The sequence below is a fragment of the Bos indicus genome, chromosome 6 (assembly GCF_029378745.1).
Source record: "Bos indicus isolate NIAB-ARS_2022 breed Sahiwal x Tharparkar chromosome 6, NIAB-ARS_B.indTharparkar_mat_pri_1.0, whole genome shotgun sequence".
Classification (NCBI taxonomy): domain Eukaryota; kingdom Metazoa; phylum Chordata; class Mammalia; order Artiodactyla; family Bovidae; genus Bos; species Bos indicus.
The window spans coordinates 58,116,712-58,130,904 of NC_091765.1; the positions used below are offsets into that span (position 1 = coordinate 58,116,712).

The 14,193-nt window shown below is 46.7% G+C and overlaps 1 protein-coding gene across 8 annotated transcripts in view; it reads left to right on the forward strand.

Moving 5' to 3' along the window:
- The window catches only part of TBC1D1 (TBC1 domain family member 1), a 224,924-nt gene extending 211,065 nt beyond the window's left edge, over nt 1-13,859 (forward strand). For 7 of the 8 annotated variants that reach the window (XM_070791277.1, XM_070791278.1, XM_070791279.1 and 4 more), the window contains 3 exons: nt 3,603-3,772; nt 9,753-9,926; nt 13,354-13,859. In XM_070791277.1, the coding sequence (XP_070647378.1) occupies nt 3,603-3,772; nt 9,753-9,926; nt 13,354-13,554 (545 nt within the window). In that variant the 3' untranslated portion in view covers nt 13,555-13,859. Of the gene's footprint in view, nt 1-3,602; nt 3,773-9,752; nt 9,927-13,353 lie in introns of those variants that run through there. The other variant, XM_070791284.1, reaches the window with a different exon arrangement.
- Nucleotides 13,860-14,193: the final 334 nt, after the last annotated feature.

Sequence of the window (14,193 nt, forward strand, 5' to 3'; positions counted from 1 at the left end):
AAAAATAGGACCATTCTTGCTCCTGCTGGAGGTGGCAGCTATGCTATTATTAGGCTCCAGATGTTTTCTCTAGGGCATTTTGCCAAGTTAGATGAGAGAGGAGGTGGAATATAAAAACGGAAAGTTTGGCAAAACACAAAAGCCACCTGTAACGTAGGGAAGGATTCTGAGAGGCTTCAGGACTAAAAGAGACTGGAAAACAAGGTTGTTTGGGTGGCCTGGAGAAACAGCTCTTCAGGGTAACGTGATACCGTGGTGAAGAAGTGAGTCTTCACAGAGTCTGTGCGGTTGTTCTGAGGCAAGGCTGCTGTCCTCGTTCATCTCCCTCCTACCCGATCCTGGGAGGGATGTGGGGGATTCACAGTGGGAGGACTGCAGCCTCCCAGAGAAAGTGCAGGAGAGGGATCACCCTAGACAAAGACGACGGTGGCTGCAAAAGAGATGCAGGGTAAGTTCACCTAACTGGCCATGTGCCTGGAGTTGATCATTTTCCCCCACAGGAAAATTGAACTTCTGTTTCATGGGGAGTTTCAAATAGAGTGCCCATATAGGTTAACATGATAATAGGGCTGCTGAAGTGTCTTAAAAGCAAAGTAGTTATTTGCAGTGTTCTCAGCAAGCAGTTTGCAAAGTGGTGGAGTCAGCTGAATTTTAGGTTCCCTCTCCTGCCAGCTAAACCCCTTTGCCTGTTTTGTTGGTGGCTCAAAAAAGGAGAGTTGGCCATGAGGTTGTGAGCGGGGCTCCTGCCACGCTGCTGGAAGCCTTCACAGCTCACTTCTTCGTGCAGGGATGTTCAAATGCAGAAAATCAACTCACTTTTCCAAGGAGATTATTGTGTTTTTAAATTCCAGTCTGTAAGTGTTTAATAATTGGGAGATGGGCAGAAATGACAATAGCTGGATTGGGGCAGTGGATTTATAGGTAACATTTTCTGTACTATTAATTAAAAGTTACTTAATTTTTGAACTTTCTGGAGGGAGAATAAGGTACTCGCACCTTAACTGCTCCTCCAGGCTCCTGTGTGCTTTCACCCCCGTCTACATTTCCACCTGCTTTTCCTTCTGCTCAGAGTATTACTCCCTGATTTCTTATCTGGGGAGTTTCTATGGGTTCTTCAAGGTCAGGCTCTGCAGCCACCTTTGCTTGGGGCATACTCTCTCCCCTGCTTCTGTCCTCCTTCACTTGATGGCATTTATAGCTGCCTTGTCTCTTCCATTCGCCTGCAGCTCCCCCCACCCTAAAAAAAAAGAAAATTTTTTGCCTCTAATTAGATTTATGCCCCTGTCTTTTAAAATTCTATTTCTTCTTACATTATTATTCCAGTAGTTAGGTCACTTTCCCAAACTTAGTCACCCAACAGTGAGTTACTAGTTCTATACTTGAGCCCCAGGGCATTGGAGTCTCTTTTTTGAATGGCTTCACCTCTGGGGAAGGGAGAGCGAGGGTGGGCTGACAGCAGCCTCTTGCCTCCCCTCTGTGCATAGTCGATGCGGGAATCGTTAGCATTTGCCAGCCATTCTAAGGCAAAAAATGGCAAGAACTAGAAAATAACTCTGATAAAGTTCTTTGAATTCTTCAGAGTGAAAAAAATTTTTTATTTCATTCAGTTCATTTGCTCAGTAGTGTCTGACTCTTTGCAACCCCATGGACTGCAGCACGCCAGGCCTCCCTGCCCATCACCAACTCCCAGAGCTTACCAAGACTCATGTCCATTGCATCAATGATGCCATCCAACCATCTCATCCTGTTTCATCCCCTTCTCATCCCACCTTCAGTCTTTACTAGCATCAGGGTCTTTTCCAAGGAGTCAGTTCTTCACACCAGGTGGCCAAAGTATTGGAGCTTCAGCTTCAGTATCAGTCCTTCCAATGAATATTCAGGACTGATTTCCCTTAGGATGGACTGGTGGGATATCCTTGCAGTCCAAGGGACTCTCAAATGTCTTCTCCAACACCACAGTTCAAAAGCATCAGTTCTTCGGTGCTCAGCTTTCTTTATATCCAACTCTCACATCCATACATGACCACAGGAAAAACCATAGCCTTGACTAGACGGACCTTTGTTGGCAAAGTAATATCTCTGCTTTTTAATATGCTGTCTAGGTTGGTCATAACTTTCCTTCCAAGGAGTAAGCATCTTTTAATTTCATGGCTGCAGTCACCATCTGCAGTGATTTTGGAGCCCAGAAAAATGAAGTCTGACACTGTTTCCACTGTTTCCCCATCTATTTCCCATGAAGTGATGGGACCAGATGCCATGATCTTCATTTTCTGAATGTTGAGCTTTAAGCCAACTTTTTCACTCTCCTCTTTCACTTTCATCAAGAGGCTTTTTAGTTCCTCTTCACTTTCTGCCGTAAGGGTGGTGTCATCTGCATATCTGAGGTTCTTGATATTTCTCCTGGCAATCTTGATTCCAGCTTGTGCTTCCTCCAGCCCAGCGTTGCTCATGATGTACTCTGCATATAAGTTAAATAAGCAGGGTGACAATATACAGCCTTGACAGACTCCTTTTCTTATTTGGAACCAGTGTGTTGTTCCATGTCCAGTTCTAATTGTTGCTTCTTGACCTGCATACATGTTTCTCAAGAGGCAGGTCAGGTGGTCTGGTATTCCCATCTCTTTCAGAATTTTCCACAGTTTATTGTGATCCACACAGTCAAAGGCTTTGGCATAGTCAAGAAAGCAGAAATAGATGTTTTTCTGGAACTATCTTGCTTTTTCAGTGATCCAGCGGATGTTGGTAATCTGATCTCTGGTTCCTCTGTCTTTTCTAAAACCAGCTTGGAGCCCCCCAAAATAAAAATCTCTCACTGTTTCCATTGTTTCCCCATCTATTTGCCATGAAGTGTTGGGACCAGATGCCATGATCTTAGTTTTCTGAATGTTGAGTTTTAAGCCAATTTTTTCACTCTTTTTTTTCACTTTCATCAAGAGGCTCTTTAGTTCTTCGCTTTCTGCCATAAGGGTGATGTCATCTGCATATCTGAGGTTATTGGTATTTCTTCCGGCAATCTTGATTCCAGCTTGTGCTTCATCTAGCCCAGCATTTCTCATGATGTACTCTGCATATAAGTTAAACAAGCAGTATACTTGTATTTAATAATGTACTTTTGCAATGGTGTAGGCTTTTTACAGTTTTTAGAGATCTTTACATCTCTAAACTCCTTATTTCAAAGCAGAGGAAAATGGGTATTTTTTTCACTTGCAGCATCAGAAATTAGGGTAGAGTATACAAATCTTTGTTTTACCCATGAAAACATGTGTTTTAGTAATAACTCCTTTGAAATCCAGAGAATTTCTGGAAAAACAGACTAATTAAAAGTTTTCTTTTTCACAGTTCAACTTTTGAAGTGTGTTTGAATTTAGTATATTTTCAGAGTGAAAAAAAAGATCTGAACCTGTGACAAAATTTTAGCGGTATGTTTGCATACATTGTTTTCTTAGTATTATCTTGACAACCCTATCTGAAATGTCAGGATCTTGTAATTTAGGGTTGTGTTTCCCACTGTCCCGCTTTTCAGTGTGTGTGAAAGGGGACAGTGTATCATTTTATCAGCAACTGGGTCCATATTAACTTCTGGCTTTTCTGTGTTTTCCCAGATATGATCTTTCTTCAGGGATCAGAGGTCATATTTAAAGTGGCTTTAAGTCTGCTGGGAAGCCATAAGCCCTTGATTCTGCAGCATGAAAACCTAGAAACCATAGTTGACTTTATAAAAAGCACACTACCCAACCTGGGCTTGGTGCAGATGGAGAAGACTATCAGTCAGGTATGGTTCAGTCTGGACCTTCCAGAAGCTCCATAATCCTGGATGTTCAGAAGCTGAATTCCTTCCTTCCTTCCTTCCTTTTCTTTCTCTTTCTCTCCCTTCCGCTCTCCGTCCATTTCCTACCACTCAGGACCTACCAAGTCCTGAGTAGCTTATAGGAGGCACAGCTCAAGGCCTTGTTCCATGACTAAGTGTGTGTCTGGGTGTGCATGTGCTGTGAGTGTGACATCCAGCACAATTTCTTAAAGTTTGTAAGAATTGTAACTGTAATTTCTTACAGTTAAGAGGCTTCACCCCTCATCGTTTGTTCTTCCAAAATTCATAGCTTTTTATTCCTTGTGGGCTTTTGTAAAATGAGTGCTTTGATTTTTGTGCTGAATGGCATTAATTGGAATCTTCTAAAATATCTTGCTATGAAGTTGTGATAAAGAGTGTATATTCTTTAAGTTTGTTTCATGATGTGTGTGTTTGTGAATAGTACTCAGTTCCACATCTGTGGCCCCATACCTCTGGTTTTTCTGTGTGCAGTAGAATTGCATGTATGCATGTATCACTCTCTGAAATGTTAAGAGGTTGAGAGTGAATTGACTTGGGAACTGCAGCTGGGTAGGAGTGGGAGCAGATTGTGACTCTGTGTCAGGAAGACTCTTCCAGTAATGGTTGCTGACCATGCAGGGCTGAACTGCCTTGCAGAAGGTGAGGTCACCCTTGAAAGTGTCCCGAGGCCAGATGGCTGAGTGCTGCGGAAGGGATCTCAGCACTGGGCCACCACAGACTCAGCAGCCGGGCCTCTCATAAGCCCAACACTTACAGCAATTATGTTAAAACAAATAGTGAAATAAAGATATGTTTTTAAAAAGTCTGAGAATTCCTGCTCGTCTGAGAGTGGTGGGCTGCACGCACACACGCAGCAGTTTGTGGTTCCATTTGCTGCTCCTCCTTCAGTGCTGAGCCCAGAGAAGGAGGCACGTCTGGCCTGAGAGAGAGAGAGGGTTTTGCCCCGGTGCCGCTTTGGGTCTCTGCACGTTTCATTTACTTGTGAAGGAGCAGCGCTTTTCAACTCTGCACTTTCTTCTCAAGAGAGGCTTTTACTTCCCTGGCGCCCTCCTCTCAGTGTGAATCGCTCTGACTTATCAACGCCCTACTTTTTGCCAGGTTCTGAGCAACTCTGCATATATACACCTGATCTTATTCAGTCATGACCTCCTGAGAAGACATCTGGTTTTAACTCATGAGAAACCTAGGGTTCAGAGTGGTTAATTAGCTGGCCCACAGTCACATGGCCAAGAAGTGGAAAGATGTTGTTTCAGACTGAGGCTCTCTCATGGCAAATGCTTTAGCAACTACTCAGCTCCACCAAGTGCCTCCAGGTATCATTTAATCAAGAGTTTTGCTGTATTGTCCGTTAAGACAGAATCCTCCACCCTGTGATGCTTTCCTTTCTGACCTTGCCAAGCATTTACTCTCTTTCGGAGAAGGCAATGGCACCCCACTCCAGTACTTTTGCCTAGAAAATCCCATGGGCGGAGGAGCCTGGTGGGTTGCCATCTGTGGGGTCACACAGAGTCAGACACGACTGAAGCGACTTAGCAGCAGCAGGCCTTTTCCACACAGGGCCAGGGAGAAAGTATTTCAGGCTTTGTGGGCCATAAGGTCACGTGAGGTCAGCTCAGTCTCTGGAGCCTGAAAGTGGCCAGAGCCAATGTGTGTGTGGAGTGAAGTGACTGTGTTGAAATAAAGCTTTGTTTGCAAAGCATGCGGTGGGACAGCCCTGGTGCACGAGCTGCGGTCAACTGTCCCGCAGTTATAGCACGTGCAAAGGCACAGGGTGAGAGACGTTCTAGGCACGGCTTCAGCTTTCTTGGGGGGAGGTGGGGGATTGGATGTGGCATGTAGGGACACAGCATCTGCTTCTGAGGTCCAGGTTTTCAGCCTGTCACAGGTCTCGCTGGGAAACCAGATTCACGGTACCAGGCAGCTCTGGCCCTTCTCCCCTCCCACACGGTCCATCTGGAGCTTGACCTCTGTGGGCTGTCAAGCTTTCTGTTTTCTCGCTGCCCCTCCCCTTCCTGCAGAGGGTGCTCTAGTCTCAATTTCAGCTTAGAGGTACACCTTTGGAGAGCCTGCAGGGTGGAAATGGTACTGTGTTCCTTGCACGTGGCTGAGTTAATTGTCCTGTGTGAGAAGGGATGGAGCCGGGTGCACCCCTGTGATAGACGAGCTGTGTTTCACTAAATGCCTTCTCTGTGGAAACCTCAACTTGAGCCTCTGGGACACAGTCTGCATCCAGGGTGGGCAGAGTCACCAAGGACGGGGCCCTGCAGCTCCCGCTCAACACAGACAGGCTCAGAGCCGCCGCCGAGAGGCCGGCCCAGAGCTGACAGGGTCCAGGGCACTGCGGCAAGGGGCTCTGGGGCAGCTGCTCAGCGTGACTTAGTTCAGTTGAACGTAAGCCTTAACAACCCTCTCTCAGGAAGGGGGAAGCCCTGGGAATAAACAGAAAGGAAGGGAAGGGAGGTCAGGGCTGTCTCATCACAGCACGTGCCCTGCAGCCTCAGGTCAGTGCAAGGAAGGTTGTAGGGGAGGGGGGTCGGGAGGATGGAGCCCATAGCCCACATTCATTCAGCATCCTGCAGGCCCTGCCTCAAGTGGGCTCCTGACCGGTACCATTGTCCTACTGCATAGAACTTACGCAGAATCCAGGCCCGCCCCCCGAGACCTGCTGAGTCAGAATCTGCCTTTCAGCAAGTTCCCCGGGGGAGCCACACACACCTTGGAAAGGCTGCAGTGGGTGGCTCCATCGTAAACACGCCAGACAGGTCTCGGTTCTGCTTGAGCTGGTAGGAGAGAAATCGGCATCTCGCCAAAGCTCCCTTGTTCAGAAGATGCTCTTCAGAATCACAGTGGTGAGGCTGCCCCTTCTGCCTTGGGAGGAGTCCTCGCGGCTCGGGCAGGTTGTGCTGTTGAAAGTTTGTTAAAAGGCTAATCGCTGCCATACCAAGAGGGTAGGGATATGGTGGGGAGGCGTCCTTTACCCCTGGCATTGTTGAGAATTGCTTGCATTGTGGTGATAATAAAAAGCAGACCAACTTTCAGTTGGGTTTATTACTATTTTTAAATTCCCCACAGACATTGAACCCCTTTATTTTGATACCTGGGCAGATGCTGCACCATTGAGACCGCCCCCCACCACCCCGGCTGGGGGGAAGGGTGTGGGGGTGGGGAGGGTGGAAAGTATGTGACTAGTTCTGTTGCCGTCAAGGTTGATGGCTTCATTGTAGTGTCCACAGACAGCAGAGAGAAAAAGACACTGAGTGTCCAATAGCAGATGAGCCAAGAATGCAAAGGAGTTCACTAAAGGAGACTCATAGAGCAGATTAATAATAGCTGGGGAAGTATGTAGCTTTGTGCATAATTTAAATGTAAATAAGGTATAATTCTTTACCTGCCTAGATTAACAGAATGAAACATTTTAAGGCCAGTACCCAATGCCAAGGGTGTACTGTGTCTGGCACATTCTTAATGTTGCTAGTGGCATTGTGTGTTGATTATTCCCATTCGGGAAGCAATTTGGCAGTGTGTATCATAAGCCAGTAAAATATTCGTATCCTTTGATTCAGTAATCCCATTTCTTGGAATGCATGCTTAGGAAATAAGCCAAAATATGGGAAAAGCAGTACATATGAAGATGTTTAGAGTTGTCATTTATAACAGAAACTTGCAAGTAACTAGATAGCCAACATTCAATGACTGGATTAACATGATTATTGATGCATCAACTTGATAGAATACCACGAAGCCATTTATAATTGCGGTTTTGAAGAATATACAGCAATGTGAAAAAACACCCTTGGAGGACCAGGCGCTGTCACTGCCAGCTGCGTGCTGCCGCAGTCGGGGATAGATTTCTGGGCATGACTGCAAGGCTGTGTGTGTTTTGGCACCAGGAGGTGGTGATGCAATTAAACAGAGATGCCTGTGACCTGGGATGGTTCCTCGGGATTAATGGGGGCCTGCGAGAGCACTCCGCCCTGTGCACAGCCGAGAGCCCCTGACCTCAGCCCCTCTGCATCAAAGGCCCAAGGTTTCATCCCCGGGTGTTCCAGGTTAGGACCTCACTTAGAAACCTGGGTGAAAAAAGAGATGTGTGCGTGCGCGTGGCATTTATCCCGGACTGTATTTGTGATTACACATGAATGTCTTGGTTTGCGTGTGTGCAGCCTTTGTGCTGAGCTAGTCAGAGGCTCCATGGTGTGGCAGCCTCTGCCATTCATTGCAGCACAAGCATGGATGCGAGGGGTTTCATGATAAGTGTGGGAAGCAGATCCCTTAGCTCAGCTTGCCAGGTGTGTGTCTCACGATTTCCACAGATGCTGGGAGGTAGGGGTTATCAGCCCATGGGGGAGGCCAGGAACTGAGGCCGGGAAAGGTCAGGTAACTTATTCATGGTCATTCAGGGAGTTGCCAGCCAAGCTCCCATTAGAGGGCTGTCTGAAAGCTCCTGGGTCAGTTTTCTTGACTGTGGAACAGAGATGATAATCCCTGCTGAGCTCAGGGTCACTCTGATGGACAGGAGAGAATCAGGTCAATCCAGTCAGCTACACATGCACACACACATCACAAATGGAATGTGTTCTGTTTTTTTTGTCCTGGAGTGACTTTTGTGCCTGATTAGTATTAGCCACTGAATTAAATTGAAAGCCAGGAAGTGGAAAAGTTTATCTCAAGGAAGAGAAAATTTCTGGGAATGGTGAAAAAGTAAACATGGATTTTTAAAATTGATTTCAGGAAAGATAGGGCTCATTCATGTTTAAATGCTAAGAGGATGCCGTCCAGGGAAATGAGTTTTTCATTGATTTTAACTGTGTTGGAGTTTCTTTCTTAAGGAAATGCTGTGAAGAGGCAGTTTCTGCCCTTGAAAATACTAATTTCATTCTCTAAACATGTGTTCTGATCGTGCTGGTTTTTCTTACATGGTGACTGAATTCTCAGATGTGTGCCGGGGTTTCACGCCTGGGGCGGCAGCAGCCTCTGCCTTCGGACCCCTGCCTCGGTCCAGCTCACTCACCAAGAGAAAGTACAAACATGAACAGCTCACTCACTTGTGCACTTTGGGGTTGTTTTTCACACGAGTGGTTTTTTTCATGACTGTTACTATTATAAGAAGAAAGGCAAGTCAGGCATTGTTTCATATTCACTCATCTATGTGGGTAACATTTGGGTTTTGGCTCATTTCTTCATCTCTTATGTGCAGAAAAGGGTTTTTCAGTAAACAGTTCCATTACTTAGCTGTTCTTGTAACTCTGAAAACCCAGCTGAACTATAATTAAACTTTGACCTGGTGACTGGGCAAGTAGGGCTGTGATTCTTTTGTTTTATTCTGTCGTTGACCCATAGTTGATGTATCTAATAGAATTTTCAGAGAAAAAAGATCTGAATACTGAGATAAGAATTAAAAAGAAACTCTTTTAAGCTTTTAAAAAAATAAGGTTTTGCCTTTGAAAAATGGCATCAGAGACCTACACTGACAATTGTTGTTGTTGAGTCACTAGGACATGTCTTACGCTTTGTGGCCCTGTGGACTGTAGCCTACCAGGCTCCTCAGTCCATGGAATTTTTCAGGCAAGAATATTGAACTGGGTTGCCATTTCCTTCTCCAGGGGATCTTTCTGACTGACAGATCAAACCCAAGTCTCCTGCATTAGCAGATGGATTCTTTTACCACTGAGCCACCACGAAAGCCCTATACTTATTGTTTCTCTCAGTTTATTTCCAAATGCTCCTTAAATTCTCTCTTCCCAAGTAAAATTATTCTCTTCTCCATTCAGAGAGTTTTCTGTGTTTATCACTAAATAGCACTGGGTGCAGAGTAGGTGCTCAGTGGATACCCACTGACATGGTCACATGTGTGTGAGAGAGTGTGAGTGTGTGTGTGTGATTTTTCTCATTTCCAATGCCTGATGACTTTTCTGTGAAACAGGTGTTTGAGACGGACATCTCGAAACAGTTACAAGCTTATGAAGTTGAGTACCACGTGCTTCAGGAAGAGCTTATCGATTCTTCTCCTCTCAGTGACAACCAAAGAATGGACAAACTAGAGAAGACCAACAGCAGCTTACGCAAACAGAACCTTGACCTCCTTGAACAGCTGCAGGTAGGGCATGTTTACAAGGCCGCCACCTGAGCCTTGAGCATGTGGTGGTTCATTAACTCACCAGAGGCCCGCAGGCTGAGCTTCCCGCCGCTGGAGGCCCTTTCTGCTCTGTTTGTAGTTGGGATCAAAGGTGGCCCAGGAGAGCTGTTCCGGTTTGTCAGGGAGCAGACAGATTATCCTTTGCTAAGGTCGGACTGTCCTGGAACTTTCTGAGAGACTGTTTCTACACTTACCCTTTCAGGAGGTGTGCCAAGAACTGAGCTTGGGTCCACGGCGCTCTGGTTCTATTAACCAAACACCAGCCATTGTGCTTTGAATAATGATGGGAGAATCAAAGGCAGGAGCTTTCAGGAGCAAAACCAGCTAGGTCCTCAAAGTGACATCAAGTGAGGAATAACAGAATAAACCAGAGCTGTGATCATAATTGTGAGTCCTTGGTACAAATACAAAAGTTAGGTTCACGAAGGGCACAATTCTCCCCTCTGGAAGTTTCCATCTTGGCCTGCATAAATGTGGGTGGGGACATACCCAGATCGCATATGCTGGAGGGCAAGAGGGAGTGAGCACAGAGATGCAGACCAGAGACCCAGGTCTTGCCAGATCCAGTGTCACCCACTGTCACCCATCTGCTCTGATTTCCTCATTTATGTGACAAGGACAGAAAATTACCTTACTGCTCTGCACGACTCCTCCACCAATCAGATGGAGTAAAGTAACCGTATCATCTGCTTTTTAAGTGCCATGATCTGATCGGTGGTACAGCTATCATTGTTATGGAAATGTGTCTGTTGGTGGAGGTGGGGTTTAAAAATTACTTTTGAGCTACTGTGGAGAAAAATTTGTATTATTTTCAAAATATGTATTCTGTGGTGTTCTAGGCTGTCCTTAGAATAAGCTTTCCGTCCTGATCTAAGCCTCTTATTTTTCTGCCTAAAAAGTTGCTGCTTTGCAGATGCAAACTTGGCAGTGATGGGAGAAAGGCCAGCATTTGGGAGCTTAATCAGTCAACCCTTGTCTAAAATGTACTCTTCCCAGCAGGGATTTTATGCCAGTACAACCTAGTAGATAGTTACTGTAGAGGAACAAAGAAAAGGCTTAGCCTACCCAGTCCTGACTCCCAGTCACATTCTCAAAGTCGGCTTTGTGTTCCCCTAAGATAGAGATATCCTAACTGTGAAAATGACCGAGTCTGGGTGTGATTTCTCCAGGGGGATCTCAGCTGTAACCTGAAGGGGAGGCGCCAGGGGACAAAGAACCTTGTCTTGCACGTAAGGACCTGCAGTGTAGGTGGGAATTTTAAATCCCTCCAGACAAACAGCTGATCCCTGAAATACAGCAGGATGGAAAGCTCAGATCTCCGTTAGAAGCATTTGTCTTGTTAAAATAGCACTCCAATAGAAGGTTGATTTTACTAGGCTGATACCCACGTGGGATTGTGGTAAAAAGGGGAGGTAATTTGGTGCTGCTTCCATGATACTGTGAACTTCACTCCTTGTGAGGAGAGGAGTTGTGAAAAACTGCTCCAACTTCTATAGCCCTCCAGAAAGGCATCAGGCGGTAATTAGTAACAACAGATGTTCAAAGAGTTGTGCTAGGGATTATGGCAAGTTAGTTTGTGGGGGCCTGAGTGTAGTCTTCCCTTTACCCTCTGAGTCACATGGAATTACTATCTTTCAGCCAGACCACAGAAGTTCTATGAGACTCTCTTCCTTTTTTTCTTTTTATTTTTTAAAACAGTTTTCGGAGCCCAGGGATAGGTGTTCAGTGCATTACTTAATTTTCTAACATAAATCTTTGTTTTTTTCCCCAAACTATCAAAGTTGACCTGTGTTTTGACTCCGTTCCATTCATATAGTTGGACATACCAAAACCCCATTTATTTTCTTGTTGAACACTGAAGATTGTCCTCTGGCAGCTGGAGACTAAACTGTCTAACCTCTTTTGTCCAGCAGCACACATGAGACAATTGCATAGACACGCCTGATACTGCCGTATGATAAGGGATGTGCGTTTTTCATAATAATCATTGAGTCACTGAGTGTCTGTGAGCTGGGTGCCTATGGGAGATCAGACCCACATGCAGGGTGAGAGAGCTTCAGTCTGATTGAGGAGGAGACCTGACATTCATGCCAAACAGTAAACAACCATGCATACCAGCTCACTGCTAAGCTGGCAGGTACCCCTGGGAGTGCCATGGCCTCGGCAGGAGTGGTCCCTGGAGGAGATAAGGTGGGACCGGCTGTAGGCCTTGACTGTGGGCAGGAGTATGAGGGTCTGGGAGGGCTGCTCGGACTTAGCCCCTGAGTGTGACTACCTGCTGCCCGGTAACTGACAGACTTAGGGTCTCAGGCCTTTTTTCTTTCTGTTTTGAGTGTTCCAGTGTCACAGCTGGAGCTCAGCTTTGAGTCATAAATTGTCTGTCTGGCACAGGTGTTACCTTGCTCAAAAAACTGTTTCCCTTGTTTTGAAAATGAGGGGGAAAAAAACACCATTTAGTCCATGGGGACACGAAGAGGGCTGGGTGGATGAGTGAGCCAGAGCAGTGCCTTGCAGACTCTGGGCCTGAATGTGGGGGGATGCAGCGGACAGCTGGAGCCAATTCTGTGGTTGCCTGGGAAGCCTGTCCAAGAGGACTCAAAAGAGGAGGAGAGTCCGTTGCTAGAGAGAAGCGCCTGGAAGGGCTGCCAGACACTGAGTGTTGAGGATACAGACTGGGGGGAGTGGGGACACGACTCCAGACGCTGACTGAGTGTTGAGGATACAGACTGGGGGGAGTGGGGACACGGCTGGTGTCTGGTCAGTGAGGCCACACATGTGACCCTCTTAGCAGAGCTCAGTCCCCTGGGCGCTCCACACGTTCTGGGGGAAATGCCGGTTGTTGGTACTGGAGGGAAAACGAAAGGTTCAGGTTAGAGAGCTGTTCTTACATGGGCCTTCACATAGAAACCATTTGGATGGTCTGTCTAAGACCAGTGTGCACCTGTAGCTGCCTGTGTTTGTCAGAGCAGGCAGACTGTGCTGCAGTAACAGCACCCTGGATCCCAGGGCTCAGCACTGTACACTCAGCACTGTACACTCACCACCTCGTCTCCACGAAGCAGTCTTGGACCATTTCCCAGCCGTCTCCAGTAGGCAACTCGGGGACCAGGCTTCCTCCGCACTGGGAAGCCACTGTCTCCACGTGTGGCTTCCAGAGTAGCCACACAGAGGAAAAAGACGTTGGAGGGTCTCCGGATGGCCCAGCCCACCCTTGAGGGAGCCTGAGAAATAGAGTCTTTTGTGGCCAGAAGTGATAATAAATGCGGAAAGGTGTGTCTCTGCCAGAATTAGGCTCCACAGTTCCCCCAAGGCTGGACAGCGGAGCACACAATGGATCTCCCACCGTCTCCCAGGCAGTTACATTCACATGTCTTCTTTTATTCTCCAGGTCGCCAATGGGAGGATCCAGAGCCTGGAAGCCACTGTTGAGAAGCTCCTGACTAGCGAGAGCAAGCTGAAGCAGGCGACCCTGGCCTTGGAGCTGGAGAGGTCAGCCCTGCTGCAGACGGTGGAGCAGCTCCGGAGGCAGACGGCAGAGCTGGGCAGCCGGGAGTCTGACCCCACACTGCCCAAGCCCTCAGGTGACTGATGGCCTGGGGCCCAGCTCCTGCCAGCCCACAGCTCCAGAACAGGTGTGGCCACCACCCTGACACTGTCCAGGCCTTAACTGAGAGAGATGAAAATGCTGGAGGAGAACGGAGAACGAAGCGTGCTTCTCAGGGAGGAGACTGGCTTGCCAGCACACACATTCTTCTGAACTGACTCACAATGCAGGGGACGAACGTCCCCGTGTTTTTGTTGTTGTTTAAGTTTAATTCTTCCCTTTTCCAGTCTTAATTACTGTACTCAGTAGATTAGATGGCATGGACTCGAATAAATGCACCTTTATGTTTCTTTGTTGCTTTCTTTTTCAGCATCACTGTGTCTGTAAAGGGCATTTGTTCTCTGGTATTTCAGAGAATGAAGAGGCTGGAGGTATGCTTCCTCTGGCAAAGATGTGTCCATTGTTCTTCCAAGAGGGTCTGCATGACTTACACCCTCAGCATCACCGGTGGGGTGCAGTTGGCCCTTGACCATTCTTGTTGCGGAAACCCCAAATGACCCCTGGGAAAAATCAAAAGTGATTTACTTAAATTTGACATCTTAAATTTGGTCACTATGCTTGATATTTAATGAAGTTTGTCTTTGAAGAATAGTTTTCATATGTTTTTGCTTAGCCCTTATTAAG